This window comes from Mugil cephalus, chromosome 12 (genome assembly GCF_022458985.1).
Source record: "Mugil cephalus isolate CIBA_MC_2020 chromosome 12, CIBA_Mcephalus_1.1, whole genome shotgun sequence".
NCBI lineage: Eukaryota > Metazoa > Chordata > Actinopteri > Mugiliformes > Mugilidae > Mugil > Mugil cephalus.
In genome coordinates this window covers 535,623-558,358 of record NC_061781.1, presented here as the reverse complement: position 1 = coordinate 558,358, position 22,736 = coordinate 535,623, and the positions used below count along the sequence as shown (strand labels likewise).

The 22,736-nt window shown below is 41.1% G+C and overlaps 2 protein-coding genes across 7 annotated transcripts in view; both read left to right on the top strand.

Moving 5' to 3' along the window:
- Positions 1-3,428: 3,428 nt before the first annotated feature.
- rbm44 (RNA binding motif protein 44) lies at positions 3,429-12,644 on the top strand. 6 transcript variants are annotated; one of them, XM_047602072.1, is made up of 18 exons: positions 3,429-3,859; positions 4,023-4,149; positions 4,316-4,343; positions 4,436-4,542; positions 5,557-5,631; positions 5,710-5,758; positions 5,843-5,877; positions 6,449-6,564; positions 6,656-6,729; positions 7,135-7,552; positions 7,628-7,677; positions 9,279-9,444; positions 9,725-9,806; positions 9,891-9,989; positions 10,059-10,126; positions 10,211-10,281; positions 10,431-10,620; positions 12,098-12,644. In XM_047602072.1, the coding sequence occupies exons 2-18, from the start codon at positions 4,047-4,049 to the stop codon at positions 12,335-12,337; spliced, it is 1,971 nt and encodes a 656-aa protein (XP_047458028.1). In that variant the 5' UTR covers positions 3,429-3,859; positions 4,023-4,046; the 3' UTR covers positions 12,338-12,644. The 6 variants fall into 6 exon arrangements, with proteins under 6 accessions (XP_047458028.1, XP_047458030.1, XP_047458025.1 ...); XM_047602074.1 differs by having other exon boundaries at positions 3,722-3,774; positions 4,020-4,149; XM_047602069.1 differs by having other exon boundaries at positions 3,782-4,149; positions 6,452-6,564.
- An 860-nt stretch (positions 12,645-13,504) lies between these two features.
- itgb5 (integrin, beta 5) overlaps positions 13,505-22,736 on the top strand; it is a 45,109-nt gene continuing 35,877 nt past the window's right edge. The window contains exons 1-9 of the mRNA XM_047600585.1: positions 13,505-14,045; positions 14,714-14,799; positions 14,883-15,090; positions 15,176-15,425; positions 16,676-16,844; positions 18,159-18,320; positions 18,736-18,831; positions 18,908-18,997; positions 20,114-20,248. Coding sequence (XP_047456541.1) covers positions 13,961-14,045; positions 14,714-14,799; positions 14,883-15,090; positions 15,176-15,425; positions 16,676-16,844; positions 18,159-18,320; positions 18,736-18,831; positions 18,908-18,997; positions 20,114-20,248 — 1,281 coding nt within the window. The 5' untranslated portion in view covers positions 13,505-13,960. The remainder of the gene's footprint in view (positions 14,046-14,713; positions 14,800-14,882; positions 15,091-15,175; positions 15,426-16,675; positions 16,845-18,158; positions 18,321-18,735; positions 18,832-18,907; positions 18,998-20,113; positions 20,249-22,736) is intronic.

The following is a 22,736-nucleotide window of genomic DNA, read 5'->3' as shown; positions in this document are numbered from 1 at the left end:
ACATTGGCAGGAGAGTTACGACTCAGTCAAAGACACCAGGTTTCTCAATCCAGCCTAGGTAGCTGTGTGTGTGGTGTGTGTGTGCCTGAGAGAGAGAGAAACAGAGAGAGAGAGAGATCAGCTCCAAAACAACTTATAATGCATACAAAATTAACATTCGTGCCCCTCATTCCCTCCTATCATAATGACATTCCAACCTGAAACATCCCGTTTATGTGAAGTTTCAGAAACAGAACACAACAACACAGACAGAATGGTAGAACAAATACAAAGTATAAGAAAAAGAGGTGTTATGAGCAAAAGAATGACTGAGAAAATAAGTATTAGAGAGAGAGAGAGAAGAAAAGAGGAGCCCAGACAGGGAGAGAGATGAAGGAAAGATGAAGGAAAAGAGAGTGAGGCAAGAAAGAAAATAGCTACTCAGTTCACCTGATAGTTGCTTATTTCAGTGTTTGATGTCTGAAAAAATAATGCAAGTATGCTACTTACTATGATCAGTAGGGCAGCAGTAAAGTCATTGACTGCATCTGCAATATCAGAGAAATGTGTCAAAAATCTATCTAAATACAAATGAACTGTCCCTTGCACAACGCAAGGTGGAGAAACAGTCACGGTTACAGCAAAACAAATATTTCTGTACTTAATTTGCGATCCAATAAATATCTTGAAAATAATATTGCCTTCATTTGAATCTGCACTATGACACGCAATAATTAGCATGCACGGTAGTCTTAGTAGTCTTACATAATATTAGCCTGATTCAACTGCTGAAGTGACTTAGACGATAAAATGTTTACACAAGACTATCAAGTTTCATGAATTTTTCACTGGAAAAATGCAGGTGTCAACACACATTAAAATAGCAGAAATTAAAATGTGCTCCTTGTGTTGTTTGATGAATTATCTTTGAAAATTTAGCTAGCTGGTAAATCCCTCTATAGCATGAGGTGCACATGCAGTAATCATCAACACAAACAAAACAAATACAATCAAATAAAACAATGATATAAATATAAAATATTTAAATAAAATTGCAATACTCACCAAATAATTAGTAAGATGGGGACAGGCAATGCTCTTCCCAGAATGCCAGAAATACTGCATGATAGTGTGAGTTAAAATACTTTTATGGTAAAGTGCTGTATTTTAGGAATACATTATAGTTCTGTTAAAAAAACATGACTGCAGATGAAACTCCGGTCTCTTGCAAAAGTATCTCTGAGGTTCCTGCGCAAAAAGACAAGCTTCTCGACCCGCCCATTTCCCATGCCTCTATCTGCGCGCTTGGGCCAATGGATGTAATGAAATAGTCCGCTATGGTAAATATCAAAATAAAACAACCTCACGTTTTTTTTAACCGTTTTTGCACTCAATTATGCTTTTGAGCTGTGGGGTTTACAATTGAAAGTACTGCATTGATAATAAACTTTTCGAGGAAAAAGTTGGTGTTAGCTTGGCTAGGTTACTTACGTGAGTGATGCTGATTTTACAAGGTTGGTTGTTCTGTATGTGCACTTAGATAAACAAGTTACCATTTAACTTTTTACTATTATTGGACTATTATTATTATTATTGCACTCTTAGCACTTACCTGTTTTGTGAAATGTCAGCTTTTCCAAAGTATGTTTTATCTTTATTACCAAGTTATTTTAAAAGGACATGTAGGAGACTAAAGGACATTTAGTTCTTTTTGTGGGACATGCATCAGAACCATGGAGACTTCAAGATGGAGCCATGTATCAGATCTATCAAACAACCACTAATTGCCTGAATATGATCAGTCAGAATCTAACTCTACAAGCAATTATTCACACTTGAAATTTATGTTATGTTAAATAAACAAGATTTTTATTAAAAAAAAAATACTGAAACAAGAACAATTGTGTGTGTGAAAAAAATGAATAGGAATAAATAATATAATATATATTGTTATTACCATACACAATATATATTTATATTATTATAAATAATATAATTATAAAGAATAATAGGAACCAACTACAACAATAACAGCAGTGTGTGTGTTAACAAACAAAAACCATTAACAGACAAACAAAGTGGGGCAATGAAACCATAAACACACACAGACGGCTCTAGAAAAGGGGGAAGAATGTCCTCAGAGTCGCCTCATTCAAGACTGCCTGGAGAAGGGCTCCTGCATGTGTCTCTGGACGAGGCTAAAAGCTGGTGGCATAAATGGACAGTTTCTAAAGGTGAAGGCAGGGTCACAAGATCTTGCTTTGTTTAAGGGTCCTCAATGAAAACTTCAAACCAATACACAAGCAAACAAGACCTTTTATGGCTGTTCCATTCACACTCTTCTCATGTTTTTCATCTGTATCCTGTAAAAAAGTAAACAGGGTCAGAGATAATGGTTAGATAAGACAGCAGGTAGCACTTAATCTGTACTTGATATAATACATTCCTGGCATCATATCAGTGGGTGGAGATAGACTGCTAGATAAACAGATAGACAAATGACCCCTCACCACCCCCCTGATTGACATTAGTACTTAGAGACAAGCTGTGATCTTTGATATTGCCAGGGGCCAGTCAGTCCAGGGCTGACGTTTAAGCGGCCACTTTAACAGGGACCAGTCTGGACCTGGCAACCAGTCTGCCAGGGGCCAGTCAAAATAGGGCCAGTGTGGAGGACCTGCTGAGGGAATTAAAAAAGGAAAGAAATATGGGGACAAAAGCAGAGAGGGCTCTAGTACGACAAAAAAAGAATCAATTTGGCACTTAGGAGGAGAAACAACAACATTCAACAAAAGTTTTCTTCAATTTTTAATCAGGACCAGATTCATGCACTCAGCCAAAAGAAGAAAAAAGGGGTGATTCGGTGTGGCAATGGGACCATCAAAAAGGCGTTTCAAATTCGATTTACAGCATGCACAACAGGATACAAAACCCTATTATAGGTTATTATTATTATAGTAGTAGTTAGAGCAGCAGTAAAACAGCTAGCATTTAAGTAATAGTAGCAATAATAGCAGTAGCATTTTAGTATTAGCAGTAGTGGTAGTATTTTTTTGTAATGTTTTAAAACCTAACAATCAAAACGACTTTACATAATGTCACCTGACAACAAAAAGTTAACAGATTTCAGTGAAATTATCACGTTAATTACCTCACGTTAGCCTCCGTTACCAAGCATTCAGTTAGGTCCCTAAATCCATGACATTTTTAACATCAACATCGAGATTTCATGCAAACCAAATGTAAATATAACGATGTCTAAGAGTATACCTCTGATAGCTAATGCTTAAAAATGCAAACAAAAAAAAAAAAAAAAAAAAAAAGAACGTTTAAAATGCCGTTATTTCATCAACTTACCAGTAATTGTTCAGCATTTGAGATCAACGGAGCTCCGTCCCTTGTTTGGAACTATTCGTCCCTCCATAACCCGGAAGTGTCACCATTTTTTACAACGGCAGTCAAGTGGAAGTGTCGTAACTGTTTTACTCTATAGCTCTGATCCACACTATATAGCGACTAAAACCATCGATACAGCCATCGACAGCAATGCCACGTAGCTTCAGTGTGTCATCGGACCCATAGATATAGGAATCCATATCCAGAGCGCGTTAGGGCATTGTTGCGGTAATGTCTACGTCTCAGACGCCGCATCTATCGATATTTTGTTTTACGAATCGATTTTAGAGCGTAAAGACCTGGTGTCGGAAGCATCGATATTTCAATATCGATCCGCACATCACTACTACTGGACAGTACTTTGATCTGCAAATTGTTAACCACAGGTCACCTTGCTCGCAGCTAAACAGCTGCCCGTTTTGTTAACGTTCTTGCAACTGAAACGAATGTAATTTCGATTATTTCTTTTTGTTTAAACAGAGAGGTGAGGGCTATTTAACATTTAAGATAGTTGTTTCGTTTGATTTGAGTTAGTCGTTATGTTAGCCCCCACCATGTTCCCTTGCTACTCTGCTAACGCTTCTTTGAGCTGTGGCGCCGTTCAGGTTAATTTCTCGTCTCTTCCCATGCCCTTGATTACGTTTCAGACAGCGTGGCCTGGACTCCCGCTCATGTACCCGTATGAACAACATGTGCCCAGGCTGCCGTGCACGGCTGCGGAAGTGGCATGGCTGCCGCGGGTCATGCACCACTTCTACAATCCGCTGTACCCGCGTTAGTCCTTTATTTACTTTACTCCTTTATTTTATCAAACACGGAACCTACCTGCTAGAAAACAGATGTTTCCGATTTGCGACACCTGGTTTGATGCTACAGGTGCTTGAATGTACAGTATTTAGTTTTAAACAGTCATGAATTTATTTATTTTGTGTACCCACAGGGGAGAAAAAGAGGTTGGTTCTGCAAAGGTAAGAGACAGAGGTCTGCAGCTGCATCAGGTGTGCTGTCATTTATCTAAAATTACTGTACACCTGAGAGCACCTGTTTCTACGTTCCACAGATCTGTGTTTGATCTAATCAACGCTCATCCATACATGGCCTTAAATGACTCCAAGCTGCTGGACTGGTATTGTTGTTTGTCTGCAGAGGACAGAGACATCATCCATGGTATGTCCCAAAAAACCCAGCTGTGTGGTTATGGTATGAAGTTTAAAGGTTAACCTACTAATTGATCCCTTGTAATGACATTCAAAAGAGATACAGCAGGTCAAAAATAGATCAAAAGTAGTTTTGTAAACATGAAACATTTCATGTGGTATCTGGCACCAAACTGTCAGCAGATCCTTTTAACTTGAGAGGTGGCGCTTTCATGGATCTCGGTTTGAAATGTAATTGAATTTGTAGTCAACACCTTGAACTCCAATTATTCCTGAAGCAGGGAGCATTCTCTTGCTGAAAGAGGCCATCAGGGAATCCTGTCTCCATGGTCTGCAGCGGTGCTGAGGTGGGAGCTACGAATCAAAGGAACATCCACATTAGTGGAAAGGCCCAAGGTCTGCCAGCAGAACATGGATCACAAATCACACTGTTCCATTGAAGAAGCTTTCACCAGAGGTCAACATGGACACCCTGACTGCTCTGCATGTCTAGACATCACAGTTTGTTTGTCAGTCCTTGACAAATTGAAATATTTGAACACAAGAACATTTTTTCTACTTTTGATGTCAACCTTTTCGACAAAAAAACATCCCATCATGACAACCAGATAATCAGGGCTATTAGTCATTCATGGGGGACAGTGATGATGCATGATGTGTTCCATTGCAGGGGCACCCTCCTAAGGTATAGACTCATGTTAAGTACTCGCTGAAGTGGCTCCCCCAACTCAGAAGCACTGGCCCTGAGTAATCATGGTGACACTACATTTGGACCACCTGCTTTTTTTGGATTGCTCCTCCTTAGTTGTCTGCTCACCTCAGCTGAAGTGATGGTTGTGGTGGTGTGAGGAAAGACCTATGTAGTTGGGGGATGATGTACTGAGCACCAAGCTGTCCCCCCATGATGCTATATAAATGAAATTCAATTCAATTAAAAACATAAAATGCAATTTTTGATATGCACATTTTATTATATTGCATTGAAAAGATGATAAACTTCAGTTTAATTTATTTTTATTTGTAGATGAAGGAGGTTTTTGCCAATTCCTGCAGAGTCATCCTGACTTAGAGGTGTCAGTGCATCATGTCTATTTAAAGTGTGAGTCCGTTATGACAATGTAGGCCTCTGACAGCTGTTCATGGTTAAACAGTAACAAATTTTTATTTCTACAAACAGATGGTGCTGCAAGCGCTGTTCCTGTCCTGCAGACCTTGACGTCCAACCAGTATGTCTCCTCCTAGTGAACAATTCTAATTTGAAACAAGCTTTTAATATTTTAACAGTGTTGTTGAAACTGTTTTGCTAACAGATGCACAACACCAGGATCAAAGACATACAGATATGGTAATGTACTCATCCCATACACTTCGCTTGTAAAACCATTTTGTCTTCAGCACTGCCTTAATTCTTTGTGGCAGATTGAAAAAAGTCCTGGAAACTGATATTAATGCAATAGCTTCATACAACTGATGCAGATTTGTCAGCTGCACATCCATGTTGAGAATATACTGTTACGCCACGTCCCAAAATGTGGTGACTGTGTAGGACGTTGGAGTTCAGTGAACCAGTTACAGATGATTTTATTTTTGTAACATGGAGTGTTATCCTTCAGGAAGTAGAATCAGAGAAGTTGGTTCGAACCAAGTATTTTTTGTCTTCCTTATATTCTCCTGGACTTGACTCGATTCAGTCATATAAATATTTCTGTCAAAGTTAATGCAGTATGAAGAGTAAATAATGTGCTTTGACATCAGATGAATCGCTTGCTTATAAAAATAACTGAAGTCTTAATCCTGTTCATGGTAGCTGTGGCCTAATACTGTATAATGAGAGCTGAGAGCGCGAAAACACATCTGGAATTAGAGCTGCTTCCCAGTAATGTTTAGGTAGAGTTTGGTTCTGTTTGTATCTGAAGAAGAGCTGTACAAACAAGTCGGCTACACCAAGCAACCAGTCTGCCACCAAACCAGCTTCCAGGCGGTGTACCAGAACCCCGTGGCAGAGAAACACGGACATGTCAAGGCCTACACAGTGAGAGAGAGATCCAAAGATCCAGTTTGGTGTTTGTGGCTAAAATCACCTTTTTGTTAAAAGATAATGTTGTTGTTGTTGTTTCCTGAAGGTTTTGTCGCAGCTGTCCCAACTGAATGAAGACAGTCGATCGTTGCAGATGGTTGAGAGTAGACTTCCATCACTGTGAGTATTTATCCTCCAGCTGAAAGATGCAATCAGTTATCTCTTTCATCTTCAAGTGAGAGATTAATTCGTATAGAAAGGAACACAGACCTGAACAATGAAGGTGATCAGAGGGAGAATGAAAAGGATAACAGGAAAAGGAAGGGTAGAAATGAAAGATGATGATGATGAAGAAGACAGAACGGAAACATTGTATAAGAAAGAAGAAGAGATGAGATGGAAGAATAAGTAACAAAATAGAACAGGGAAAAGGAGAGCAAGAATAGCGAGGAACAGGGGCGAACTGGTACCATTAAAAAATACTTCATGTAACCTCCTGAATCAGATCCTTTTGGTGGATGAAGAGGAGAAGAGGTTCTATTCAGATTTATGTGTGTCCATGTAATCTTATGTTTTATGTCACAGATCAGAATGGCCAACAGCTGCTAAAGAGTCTCCCTGTAAGAACAGAGGGATGGATCAGGCAGAATACACTAAATGGTCCACGGGTGATTCTCCACTGCTGGGCCCAGTTGAGGAACACGCCACAGAGGAATGGTGTCAAGATAAAGTTCTGACCAGCAACAAGTTTGCTGTAGTAAACGATGAAGATCAGAGTGACTTCTACAGCATCATGGAGGATGATAAGAGCATCCTCACCTGTCTGCCCAGAGAAGACAATCTGAAAGTACATCCAGTCACCAGTGATAGCTCCTGTGATGTGATGGTCAGCACTGATCCCAGACTGAGTACATCAGCGTTCACCCAGACTGAAAGACCAGAAACAGCTGACAAACACGTCATCACTGAAGTCCACATGGCAGACCTGGACTATCTGGCTGGGGTAAGTTGGACACCAGTAACATTGTAAAGGTGTCTCCAGTCAAAATGTTAAATGGAACTTTTTAACATTTTCCAGGAGTTCATCAAACTGAAGATGAATCAAGACCTGAGAGAGAAAATGAAAAGGTAATTCATCACATACATGTCTGTGAATGTTTTCAGTCATCCATCTACACCTGGTATTAATTAAAATACACATGCATCTCAAATAGACGATAATAAATCAGTGCCATCATGTGGTCAGTAGAATATTGTAACCTACCTCTGGATCTGAACCATGAACAGCTGCTGTTGTTGACTTGGGGAGCTGATCCATATTTTAGAACACAACATGCTGTCTCACATGTTAAGTTCTTCTTTTTTGACATAAGTTATGTTAGAGAAGGGAATGAAGGAGTCAGGGAGGGGAAAAGGACAGTAAAAAGGACAAGCAAGGAAAGAAAGGTGGAAAAAGGAAGGAATGAATTAAGGAGTAGGAAGGAAAGGAGGAACACAGAAGCACCTTGGATGAATTGTCTTTAAGGAAACTCTCCAAGTCTACTTGTTATTTCAGCTTTATTCTTTCTGGAAACATTTCAAATGAAATGTTTATGAACTTTAATTTTCTTTCAGTTCTAGCAGCTTGATTTCACTTGTTTCAAATCATGTGACACAACCAGTATAAGCCAGGTCAGAGAGCAAACAGGTTGCTGAAGGTGGGAAGGAGAAAGTCTTAGAATGGATAGAAGAAACAGTGTGAGAGGACGAGTGTGTATGTGAGGTGGGTGACAAAGAGGAGGAGGGCAAGAAAGAGGAAGAGGAGGATGAAGAGGAAGAGGAGGAGGAAGAGGAGGATGAAGAGGAAGGGGAGGATGGAGGATGAAGAGGAAGAGGAGGATGAAGAGGAAGGGGAGGATAAAGAGGAAGGGGAGGAGGAAGGGGAGGATGAAGAGGAAGGGGAGGATGAAGAGGAAGAGGAGGATGAAGAGGAAGGGGAAGACAAAGAGTGGAAATATCTGATGAAATTCCAGCAACAATAATTGACCAGTATCACAGAAACAAACGACACGTTTGTGAGATGCAGGTTACAGTGCTGTAAAAATAGGGCTACAAAGAGGAGGAAGAAGAAAAATTGCAAAGAACAAAGCAGAGCAGTAATTTCTGATCAATTCTGAGCAACTATGATACAACATGTTTTCCGTTCATCAAAAGACAATGACGGAAAAATATGAAGTTTGTTTTGAGATTAAAAATGTTCTTCTCCCTGAGAACTATATGTTTTGAACAATGTGTTTTTTTGTTTTTTGGTGGATTGTTTACTGACTAATATAATTTTGATCACTTTGTTCATGATTTGAGAGCAGTGTTTGGTTTTGAGCACAGGTAAAACTGTTTTGTAAATAGTGCTTGAAGTTGAGGTTTTGTGTTTAATGTTTTCAGAAAATGGAGCAAGGTTTCAGAAAATGTGTTTTAGCAGTTGACAAAAACTGTAATACTCAGTCCTTCAGACTCCTCATCTGTCTTCTCCTCTTCCTAATTCGTTCTGCTGGGACAGATTGGACCCTCTGGTGGGCAACATGTTTGACAGCTCTGCAGTAGAATATTGAAATTATTGCACATGTCCTAGTTTAGTTGCACATGAGGTTGAAAGTTGCACATGAACACACTCAAATGTTCAGATATTGAAGGAAGATGCCACCATACTAGCGATGACTTCTTTAAAAAACTTCCTCTCTATCCTTTTGCAGGATGAATGAACTTCCTGCAAACATTGTCGATGTTTTGCAAAAACTGGACTCTGACTATAACCAGATGAAGCAAGAGATCCTGGCTGGAGTTCCTCTGGAGCAGCTGAAGCCTCTGTCCGTTGACTCTGAGAACATCATAAGAAGAACGAGTTACGTCCCTGCGCAGGTACGACACACCTTACCAGCCTCATAATGACAGAAATAGATGTTTAAACCACAGTGGGAATAAAAATAAGTGTCTGGTATCCACCATTTGGATTGTAGGTGATGTGTTGAGAAATGATTCATCTTGGTACATAAACACAAACACATCAGTTTCAGTGGCCCTTCATGCATCGGCTCAAGACAATCAAAGCAGAACCGCCTGCCAGGCAAGATGAAGAAGAGGCTACTAAATCTTTTGTGTGGATCTAGCAGGGATTTAGATCCAATTCTGATTTTATCAGGTCACTCGCAATGAAAACAAACTGAGAAAGAAGGAAAGAAGCAAAACAAGCAGAGCTGTTGCTCTTATCCCACAAGATGAAGGTACTAGCAATAACTTACACAGGTAAGGAAGTAAAAGGAAATGAGTAATGCAGATAATGTCACATTTTTATGAATTAATATAAGAGGTAAATGCAAGTGAGGCATGGTACGACGCCAAAGAAGATCTGGAGCTCCCTGAGACAGGACAGGATCAAACATCGATCTCAACCATTCCAAAGGACGGTGAGTGAGTATTGAGTTTAAATATGACAGAAGAACATGTGGAGATTTTTAATTTATTTAAATCTTTAGTGTCAAGGAATGATGAAACCACAAGGTCAGCGTTAATTGTCTCCAACCTACCCAGAAACATGACCGAGGTGAGTTTTCAGTGTGTACAGTGCATCTCTATGGCCAGCAGGGGCAGCACAGACTTAGAATTATTTATGCTGCTGCTTTTTCAGAATGAAGTGATGCTGCTATTTGAAAAATACAGAGTCTCTGAAGTCAGAATTTCTGCCTTGAACGATTTCAGGTGAGATCATGAAACACATGTTTTTTTTTCACCAATTAGATTTATATTTTACCCAACTGTCTTCTAATTGCTCAGACTTTGTCATGCAACAGTCTCGCCGTTTGGTTTCCAAACTGAAACAGTAACCTGAGCACCATCTCATTCTCCAGGGTAGCCATAGTGATGGTATGTGGGCTCCAATCAGCCGAGGCTGCGGTGATGGAGTTGAATGGATGCTGGATGCAAGGCCATACTTTACACTTGGAGCACATTGGAAGAGATCCTGGTGGGAGCGACAGACGGGACCCAACCTCCGTCAGAGGACCAGAGGCTGAACTACAAACCTCCAAGACAAGAAAGGTGAGAAGCCATCGTCTACATGAGATATTACCACTGATTACTTTGAATTAGAGTGACCATTCAGATACAGAAAAAACAGAATAGGTCTTTGTGTTCTTGAGTGTTTTTTTTATATATATATATATTTTTTGGGCTTTTAGCCTTTAATGGACAGCATAGTGAAGCCATACAGGAAACAGGAGGTAGAGGGGAGGCAATGATGCACAGGAAAGGTGCCTGGTGTGGGATTCGAACCAAGGCCACCTGCAGAGGACTATAGCCTCAACACATGGGGCGGGTATTCTACTCAGTAAGCCAAACACCGCCCCTATTGTTGAATCTTTACATTGAAACACATCATTCACATCATGTGGCGCTCATGTGACCGACAAAGAAGACACGATGGCGTAGAGACTGAAATGGTCGAAAATAGGGGTGGGCGATATGACGATATTAAATCGTGAAGACAATCTGTCAAACTGCAGAGATCGTGGGATCGTCTAGGACACATTCTATAAATTGCAGTTCTATGCTGATGCTCCGACGCACCAGATGTATTACGTCGTCAGCCTGACCGACCAATCATAGCAAATTACCTGCCTCCTTGTTTATGTGTGTAGCAGTAGCTGCATAGAGAGCCATGGCTTAAAGCCAAACGGAGTTGATCACCTAAAAAAAATTCCACTTCCATTGTATGGAATTGGTTTGGATTTTCCTCAACTAATGAAGCGCAGGCAAATACTATGTGCACAGAACAGGTTCACACGACGAACCTGTTCAATCATTTGAAAAGGAAGCATCCCAAACAATATGCTGAGAGCCAAACAGCGTGGGGCCCGGCAGCATCAGCTCCGCAGGCGGAGGCAGCAACTAGAGTAAGACCAAAACAGTCAACATTAACACAGGCATTTAACAAAGGCACTCCGTATGAGAAGTCAAGCAAGCGATGGACAGAGCTAGAAGCAGTTACGTTTTATCTTGCAAAAGATATGGTACTGTTCAAGACGGAAGAGAACTTTCTGTTGCTACTTTTGCAAGAGTGCACTTTATTAGAATTTGTTGTTGTTTACCTTAAACTTGATTGTTTGCACATGCAGGCAAAACTGTGACTACTTAAAATAAAATCTAGTAAGAAAGGTTCTTAATTACAGACTAAATTGTCTGTTTTTCATTTTTCAATTTAATCGAAATTGAAATCATGAGAGAGGAACAGCGCAATGTGCAATTTGTGCATCACCGTAATTTAACATAAAATTTTAATACCATGTGGCATGCGGTCGTCAATCTCCAGTAAACTGCTGCTAAATCTCAGAAGAGCAGTGCTAGTGAGGATCCAGTGACCAAATTCCTAGAAAAAATTGAGTTGATAAGCAGAATTGATAATGGCATCGCTGTCAGTAAAAGTTTATCCATCAGTGGTCTTTATCATCTGCTCCACTCACGTTCCAGCTCTTTGATCATTGTTGAATCAGTTAAATCACTATAATCCTCTCTACAGCTCGTTTGCCAGCCTCTTCTCAGCTCCAGCATTGAGAACAAGAAGGTGGTCTGCATCCTGCCCATGGCTAAGGGAACATGTCCTTCCCAACGCTATGTCACCATGGACAGCTTCGAAACACTGATGGCGGAGCTGACCGAGCTCCACCCAGATGTCGAGAGACAGAGGATTGTTGACGCTCTGGTGGAGCTGAGGAAGGCGTCCTCAGCAGCCTGCCACTCTGGACCATCCAAGACATGACGTCTGATCTTCTGAACAGGCCAGCAGCAGCGTCTGTATTTTAGTTTCATACAGCACCAAAACCCCTGAAGTTTTTCTCTATTTGTTCAGCGTTTCATTGGTTTTGATTGTTATCAAAGCAGGAAGTTTTAGATGTTAAAAGCGTCAAAGTAGTTCACATGGCGCCTTATTCTGTCAGTTATTAGAGAGAGAAATTATTTTCTAAAAAAACTTTAAAACTTTAAGGATTCATAGTTAGGAATATGCAGGGGCTGTTTTGTTGTTCATGTGTCAATAAAAAACATCTGCTCAATAATGTCCTCTGATTGTTTTTCTTTAGTTATTTTTAAATTCCATCACTCATATCTCAAATTACTATCCATCCATCCATCCATCCATCCATCCAGATGGATCTAGATTCCAACAATAGGTGTCGTCCTAGAGCCGTGTCGGTCAGAGCCGTATATTAGAGAGAGTCTGGCCAACTAGGGAATGGACCGGTATGTGCTATCCCGCTATACTGATTGGTTCTGAGCTGGTCAAGTGCTTCTTGGGCGCCTGGTTAGATGCATCTAACCAATATCCACTAGGGCAGGGCGAGACTGGGGGTTTTGGTTTCGATCCAATGCCAAGTAAATACTGGGCTACAATCGCCGACACAGATACCAATACCTTTTCTTGAAATGTCATAATCATTGAAATTTTGCCTTTAGTTAGTTGATTATGATTGTCATAAAATACAGGACTAATATTTAGGCAAATAACCAATTTTTGTTAACTAATTACAGTATAAAACAATTTATCAAATAATTGTTAATATTTTCCCTTTTACTACATACAGTTGTTTTAGTAAAAAGGTCATTAGTGAAAAATAAGAGAACAATGTAACAAAATATAAATATGACAATGTCAACAACACAACAACAATGGAAAACAAAGTCAGTAATAGTAGTCAGCTGAGTAAATAAGTAAACAAAGGGTACAATAGAATAATAAATATAAGCATTTCTCACTTGCAATAATGGACAAATATTTTAGTATGTCCACTTCAAGTGACACTAAGGCCCCATAGGGTAACACTATAGAATCTACCATCCGATGTATCCATCATGGCGCCCTTGATTTGAGTTGGCCAGACTCTCTCTAATATGCGGCTCTGGGTTAACGCAATCTCTACTGGGCGGAGATTCCGGCTGAGACTCGGAGTCCAACCCGGATAAACGAGGAAGCAGCGCTTTGGTCCTGGAAGGAAAAATCAGAGATCTGCGCAGTTTCTCTTCATCTCTTTGCGTTTTTTTTTTGTTTTTTTTTTCTTTAATTGTTTCCTCTTCCAGGTCGTGTCTGAGATTCCCAACAAACCATGAGCTCGACAGAGAAGTTCAGGAGTCGCTGTCAGTTTTTGCTGATGTGGTGAAGTCCGTGGCCCGGTGTGTGTGGGGTCGATTGCAAGCAGAGCAGATCAACAAGAGGAGCTGAGCACAACACAATGAAGAACTGTCGCACCGAAGCGTCCTCGTGCGCCGAGAAAGGGCTGAGAGCGCTGTGATCTGTGGACGGGCCATAAGCCGATGAGAGAGCTCCGACAAGCAGACATTCAGGAAGCAGGTATTTCGCGGAGCCTCGGTAAACACGTAGAGTGACAACATGTGGAACAGCCCGTGGACTGGGACGTGGAGAGCGGTCGTGGGCTGCGCACTCCTAATGTACACATTCCTGCATGCCGCTCGAGGTAACACAAAGACACGCCGTCTTCTGTTTGTGTCACAACACTTGAGAGCTGAGGGCTGGTACACATGTTTCTTAAAAACTAGAAAATATATGAATCTGTTTACACATAACACACCTCATCTATGTGTCTATGTCAAATTAAAACATGACACTGAATCTACTTGTGCATAGTTTTATTTGGCTCTAAATAAAATCTTTGTATTCACACTCACTGGCCAGATGCAGCTGTACACCAGCATACCACTGAATGTCATAACTTGGGGGGATGACACATGTTTTAGAACAAGCTGTAATGTCTCTCACTTACTTACAGCAAAGACAAATATCTGTTAATAAAGGTAAATAAATGCGACTGATCATTAGAAAAAGAAAGACATATTCACTGGCCAATTTATTAGGTACTCTGGTGAATGTATTCTAATGTAACATTCCTTCTCTAAGTCATGGAGTCTAAGGCTCCATGACTTAAGGAATTTTAGTTTACTACAGAAATGCTGCTTATCAACTGGAATTTATTGTGAGTAATTTACTGGTGTCATACTTCATAAGCATGCTTTAATACACTCAATTGACATAACTGGAAACACGCAATTCTGAATGACGTGCTTGAATGCAACATGTAAATCTAAAGATATGTCTCCGTCTTTAACCCTAATCCTTTTTGATCAGGTCTCAACATGTGCATGAGTGGCAGCGCTACTTCCTGTGAGGAATGCCTCCTCATTCATCCCAGTTGTGCCTGGTGCGCACAAGAGGTACCATCCTACTCTCTGTGCGATTCCAGGAGTTTTAAATGAGCCGCTGTCGGTAATATTGTTGCTTTCCGTTTTTCCTTCAGGACTTTGGGAAAGGTCGGACTCTCACGTCACGCTGCGATTTCAGAGAGAACCTGCAGAAGAGGGGATGTGGGGCTTGGTTAATTGAGTTCCCCTCCAGCAGCATGTCTGTCCTGCAGAACATGCCGTTGAGCTCCAAAGGATCTGGGTCAACCCATTACGACGTCGTCCAGATCGCGCCACAGAAGATCTCTCTGAGTCTGCGACCGGGTGAGAACTTGAATGAGTCAGTAGAAGAAAGTTTCACAGCATGGAAACTGTGACACTCCTTCCTTTCCTTTTTGTTTCCCTGCAGGAGACCAGACGTGGTTCGACCTGCAAGTGCGGCAGGTGGAAGACTACCCCGTGGACCTGTACTACCTGATGGACCTCTCCCTGTCCATGAAGGATGACCTCGACACCATCCGGAACCTGGGCACCAAGCTGGCTCAGGAGATGGGAAAGCTCACCAGCAACTTCCGGCTAGGCTTCGGCTCCTTCGTGGACAAAAACATGTCGCCCTTTTCTTACACGGCTTCAAAGTATCAGGAGAATCCCTGCAATGGGTGAGTAGCAGCAGGCAGGTTCAAACTGGAGTTATTTAATTTTTTTGACCCACTATAATCTCCACTGAGATAAAAGTGCATGAGATAATGGACAGGAAGTCCTTGCTCATTCATTCTATTTTTACACCTTCACTGATGCACTAGATGCAGATTTTTTACATATTTGATAAAGAGGAGCTGTTCTGAGCATGTGCAGCCCGAAAGGCAGCAGAGTGAATAGAGACAAGCTGTGGCACACGATTTTGTTTTTGCCCTGGAGGTGAGAATGCTATGCTCTAACTGAACCCCCTCCTCCACCGCCACTATCCCAAACACAGCAGCTGCCATTGCGCTTCACTTCCCATCTAGGTTGCAGCCTACGGACATTTATAATAGCAGCAAGCCGAATGCCAGGCGGAACACGGAGGATTTGAATGGGACTTAATGTATCGATACTCGCGGCTGAATAATCGATACTTTCTGGGAAAACAAAATATCGATATACTGTATATCGCGGGATCGATAAAATTGCCCAGCCCTAATTGTACTGAATGATGACCTCCTGGTGCCGTCTCACCAAACATCCACATTACACTGGTTACTAACTGCTGTCTGACTGACTTCATTTTACACAACAGTCACATGCTTAGACACCTGGTTTCGGTTCCACTTATTCTAGTCAACCACCAATAACACAGAAGAAGAAGAAGTTTTGAGGCCACAGGGACATGGTTTTGGTCAATAGCAGACCTAAAACAAAAAACTACAAAAGATTAAGCTTGGCTGAAGTCTGATGTGATCATTAAAACAATGCCTGATGTTAGTTATTTTAGAGACAAAGCTCAGATTAGAGGAAGTTTCCATCCTCAGAGTAATGGCACTGCTAACAAAACAACCATCTCTGATAACAAAAGGAAATAAAGACACTGCTCATTATTGAGGGCATAATCAGCCTGATCACTTAAGTAATTCACCACGTGATGAATTCCATACAGTGTCCTCCTATTCAATCATCTCGTACGTTGATTGTAGTTTAGATTCATTTTTTTTTACTTAGTGAACAGCTCCAAGGACAGAATCTTTTAAAAGGCTCTCATTGCTAAAGAACAGACATCACTTATTCATCATTTCTTTTAGTGGTTGAATGAATGACTTAAACTCCTCTTCCACAGATGACCCTGTTGAGTAGGTGATTTTTAATGTGACCCAGGACTCATTGTGTGTTCACACTACCAAAGGGATGTCTCCACCTGTCCTGTCATCCTGTACAGATACAAGCTCTTCCCCAACTGTGTCCCCACCTTTGGTTTCCGCCACATCCTCTCGCTGACTGACAAAGTGGACCGCTTTAACGAAGAGGTGCAAAAGCAGATGGTGTCTCGCAACCGGGATGCTCCAGAGGGCGGGTTTGACGCCATCCTGCAGGCTGCAGTTTGTAAGGTAACGCTGTCTCTTTGTTTTTCTTTTTTTTTTCTTTTTTACAACTTTATTTATCATTTTTCAATATTGAAAACATTCAAATAATTGTTTAGCATTTCTTACAAAAGTTGAGAACCTGCCCCCCCACCCTCCACCCCATCCAGGTGGCATCCACTCAGACACACCTGCATAACACTCACGCATCTAACTGGTAAACAACAGCATAAATAGACACAAAAATAATAATAATAATAATAATAATTAAAAAAACAAACAAAAAAACCCTCGACAGAAAGGACTCAAACTGATCTGTGTTGATTGTTATGGTGATGACACCAACATTCTGGACCTCTAAGAAACAGATACCAACAGTCAGAGTATGAGCATTGGGGAGGCTGTAGGATGGTAGCCCAAGAGACGAAATCACTGAATAAAGACAGCAAGTCAGGCAAAAGGCAGGCTCTTGATGTGGGTTATAAATTGTGACCAGGTTCTGTCATACTTGTCCTCCAACCCTAACCACTAATACAGAGAGAAGATGTGTGTATACGCTGTATAGTATTTTTCCAGGTATCCTCCGGTATCATTTCTCCAACTTGTCCTTCCCATGCTGCCTTGATTTTGTCCCACGTATGAGGGCAGCTATGCAGAATTAACGTGTATATTTTTGATATTGCTCTTTTGCTGAGTGGATTTACATTAAGGACTAAGTACTGTAGGTCTTTGGTGGGTGGATATGGATACCCTGGGAAAAATTTAGAGGTAAAACTCCAGGCTTGAAGATATGGGTAACACTGTCTCTTAACAGAAGCAGATTAAATATCTGAACTTAGTCAAGTGAAGGTGCAGAGTGGGTTGAGATGTCTCTCTGACTCAAAACATCAGGCCTGTTTGCTTGTTAATCTGTAAGGACCAGGGGGGATAGACCGGAAGTATGGTACAGCTGGTTAAGCATGAGGATGTGTTGGTGGCAGGCCCAGTCGCTTTCCCCTCCCAACTAAATTGGTTTCTAAAGGAAGGTAATGACTTTGTCTTCACTGCTTCTACCTTGTAATTTACTCAGTGTTTCAAACGCTTGCTGCTCAGGGCCTGGACTCCGTCTGTCCCAAGAGAGTTTATTTAGATATATGTGAATTAAAACTTTTAAACAACAGCCACACAGACGTACACTCACTTGCCAGTTCATTAGCTACACTTGAATGCATTCTTATCTAGTCCTGCACTAAATTGTTCAGCATTTTAAAATAATAGAGAGAGTTGTTGATTCAACTTTTCATTTAAGAGTCCGTCGTCTTGACTTGCAGAGATGATACTTTTTTGTTTCCTGTGTTACAGGAGAAGATCGGCTGGAGGAAAGAGGCCTACCACCTGCTGGTGTTCGCCACCGACGATGTGCCTCACCTGGCTCTGGACGGCCGGTTGGGAGGCCTCGTCCAGCCCCACGATGGACAGTGTCACCTGGATGATGAGAATGAGTACAGTGCCTCTACGCAGATGGTGAGATGTCTTTTTGTGAAGGAAAAAATGTAGGTGTGAATGTTTTAGATTAATGATAATTATTATATTAGAAAAATTCAATTGACCTACTCATACGAGTGTGTACAGTTGGAGCAGTGGGATGCAGCCTCAGGTAGGCGATGCCTGGGGAGCAAATTGAGGGTCAGGTGCTTTCTCATGGCAGCACAGCCATAGACAGGGCGGGAGGTGAACCTGGGCGAGCCCTAATCTGCACCTCTAACCATTATTCCCCAGGTCCCAGTGACAGTTATTTATAACAACCGTACCGTGCCAGAAAAGTGTGCTGTACCTAGGCATGGTATGCTGGCTCTCACACTAGCCATAGTAAACAGGTGTCAGAGGAGTGAACATACCCTCAATGCCTCTCTCGCACTCTCTCACTCTCTCCCTGTAGGACTATCCTTCTCTGGCTCTGCTCGGGGAGAAACTGGCAGAAAACAACATCTTCCTCATCTTTGCGGTGACGAAGCGGCTGTATGTCATTTATAAGGTAAATCGTGTTTTGTTTTTCTAAATTAAATTATTCTTAGAAATGTATTAACCTTAAATGATTGCCTCTCTTCAAGAATTTCACTGTCCTCATTCCTGGAACCACAGTAGAAATCCTGGATCAGGACTCAAAGAACGTCATCCAGCTGATTGTGGCGGCCTACAATGTGAGTGAGGAGGAGTCTGATTTCCTGTTTGAGTGTGAGGAAGATGGAGAGAGGCAGGGCAGGTAGTCCTTTCTTCTGCTGGGATGCCGGTTAATGAGCCTCCAGCTACATTCATCATTTCAGTGTTGATAGTGAAAGCAGTTAGTCAACAGACAGAAAAGCAATAAATCCATTCTGAGCATGTTTGCTTCTCGTGTGGTAAACATCAGGTGAGGAGTTTTAAGGAGGGACAGAAACATGGAGGTAGAAAATACTTGCTCTGTACCTCCTCCACATTTTCTTCCACTCCTCCTGGCTATTACCCGTCTGCTTGTGCACCTCCTTCTTGTCCCCTTCCTCCCTCTTCTTCATTCCCTATCTTTCTCTTCCTCTTCTTCCTCCATTTCTTTCCTTTACGTCTTCTCTTCATTCTTCTGATGTTTTCCTCTCCTTCTTTTCTTTTCCATTTCTTCTTCTTTTTTTCATGCACCTTGTCTTCCTCTTTCTTGTACTTCATTTTCTTCTTTCCCTCTCTTCTCTTATATTTCTATATTTGTCTCTGTGTATATTTCTTGCTCTCCTACCCGTCCTCCTCCTCTTCCTTCTTTTTCTTTCTTCATCTCCCTCCTCTGTTGACCTTCTCCTTCTACTTCGTCGTCGTCCTCGTCCCCCCCACCTGGTCCTAGTTCTTTCTTCTCATCCGGTTTCTTGTTCTTTTTATTTCTTCTTCTTTCTTCTTCTAGTTCTTTTTCCTTTTTTCTTTTCCTGTTTTTTTTCTTCTTCTTTAGTCTCCATTGAAACATTAATTCTCTGAGTGTTAACTATGTGTTACTATGTTACTATGTAAACTTAAAATCACTGACTCACAATTAACTGAATAATACGCTGATTTTAAATCTTGAGTTTAGACAATTACTTAGAAAGAAACTTAAAAATAATCTGCCATGGATTAATTAATGTTTCTGTGAATTAATGAATAACTGAACTTATCTTGAACTCCAGTGACAGTAAATTAAGGATTTATATTTTTCTTTGGCGCTGAAATCACACAACTGCTGCTGTAAATCCAGTTTCAGAGAACTCTAGGTTTTATTTCTCTTATATTTTTTAAACATGTGTTCTCCTTGTTTTCCTCAGAACATCCGCTCTAAGGTGGAGCTCACAGTGTGGAACCACCCAGAGGACATCAGCCTTTCCTTCAGTGCCACCTGCCAGGATGGGACATCACTGCCGGGCCTCAGGAAGTGTGCCGACTTGAAGATCGGAGACACTGTGAGTTGCTGTCGAATCTTTTATGCATCCTGAGTGTCTCTGAGTGTTTTAGCTGCCTCCATGTCTTCTACAACATTCAGAGGGTTGAAGATGTTAAACGGATCATTGACTATTTCTTTACGATTGTTTTAGATGCATACATGTATTTATAGTATTTACAGGCGATAAGAAAACACAGACTCAGTTTTATTTCATTCCTGCTACTACTTCTGCTGGTGTTCTTCTTTTTCTCCTTCTTCTTTTCCCTGTCCTTGTATCCCTGTATTTTTCTTCTTCCTCTCCTTCTTCTTTTCCTTTTATTATTATTTTATTTATTATTATTGTTTTTTCTTCTGATTCATCTTCTTTCTCCACCTCCTTCTTCCTCTTCTTCGTGGTCCTCCTTCTTTTTCTTCTTCATCTTCTTCTCCCATCCTCCCTCTTCTTCTCCTCCTCCCTCATTGTCCTCCTCCTTCTTGTTCTCCTCCTCCTCCTTCTTCTCCTCCCTCTTCTCCTCCCTGCACTCCTTCTTTCCCATCTTCTCTCCATTCTTCTCCTTCTTCTTCTTTCCTCCCTCTTCTTCTTCTTCTGGGTCCCATCATTCTTTTTCTGCCCAGAGTGATATTGTTATTGATAGTCATTGATAAGTGGAAACAGATCGGTTTGAAGGAAGAAAAAAAAACGGATGTGACATTTTGTCCTCTCTTTTATCTGGTGAGGGTCAGATGAGGGTTGATTTTTCTCTGAACTGTAACCAGACTTGAGTTTTCTAACTGTGTTACAATTACTCGTGGATATTTTGCTCTGTAGATGTAGATTGATTTGACTGATTTGTATCTAGTTTAGATAAATCAAAAAAAAAAAAGAAGATCCAATTACAACCACAGTGCTCTGTTGGCAGAGACGACTCAGTCCTAGGAAATAATTTCCTCACAGTGTGTCTGCATTGTCCTTCCTCCTTCCTCCTTCTTCTCTGGCTCTTTCAGGGTTCTGTTGAGATCGCTTTTTCATATTACTCTGATGTAGTGTAAGCTCCAAACAAGGCTGTGTTTATGTCTATGTACTCAACAAGAATTCATTGTCCATCTTTTATCTCATATATTAATTCTCATGACCATGCTAAACTTGATTTCTTCATAACCCATTGCTCTCATGACCAACTGCAAACCGAGAGCTAATCAAACCGCTGATTCTCACTGTTGGCAGTATTAGAACTCCTTTATTTGCTTTAAATGGCTTTTGAAGATTGTGAGAGATGGGATGGGCTGCTGCAGGTCTTCCTGTTTCAACAGCAGTCATGATGTCAGAGACACTACACCTCATCGCTTTGAATTCTGCACAGGCCTCTCTCTGGTGGTAACGTTATATTCTTCACAAGCTTCAGATGAGATTCAGATCCATTGTAAACCACCAGCAAGAGGCAGCTTCATACATGTCAAACAGACAGTGCTTTTTCTCTAGGCCGCTTTGTGAACTGTTCTGGGATGGGAATGAGGGTCCTTGCTCATGTCTCTTTATCCCTGGCAGTGAAAGGAGGTGTAGGATTGCGGCTTGGCCTGCTGCCCCGGTGTCAGTTGAAACTTGGTGCTGCATTTCAATGATTTTGCACAAACCTAGGCAGGAGGAGGCCTGTGAAAGTGCAGCCCTGAATGCAACCAGCTGGTTCGGTCCAGCAGAACTGCACAATGACGAAGGTGCTCGTGAATATCAATGAAAACTCTCCTGACATACCACGGCTCCATTCATGCATGGTGGTTAAAGCCCCGGGCAGCAATTCAAACGCCATTTTCTTTTATATGTGTGGGAGTTGTTGCAACAGTTGCATAATCAGTCAACACACTTAATGTTAGTGTGTCATCCCTCACCCTGCCACAGTGTTGATTTTAGACAGTGATGAAAAATATGGAGCCAGTGGTTATATGCTATGGCATTAAGTCTTCTGAGAGATCCTTGTTCCAGCACTTTAAGAATGTTTTAAAAGCTACCTAAATTAATGTGTCTACTTAAAGAATTTGGTACATATTCAGATTACCAACTAAATTTACACAAAATCCAGACTTAGACATTTTGCTTGCAACCACCTAAAAACATTCATAGAATATGTGAATTCAAGCTGACTGGAAACCTAATTAAATAAATATGTTGGAGTGTACATACCAAAAGATATAACTAGTATTTATGATCATAACTATAGTTCCAAAACAGCGGACATCAAATCAGATTTAAGTCGCTGGTCATCATTACAGACAAATATGCACAACCAGATAGACATAATTAAGATGAATATACTGCCAAGGTTCCTTTTTCCTCTTTCAGTCATTGCCAGCCAATGTATGTCCAAAACAATTTCAGGAATGGAATAGGATGATATTAACATTTATTTTGGCATGGAAAAGACCACGGATTAGATTTCAAACACTACAGCTGCCCAAAAACAAGGGAGGATTGGCCCTACTCTGGAATATTCCTACAAAGCAGCACAACTACGCTTCCTGGTCTACCAGTGCGA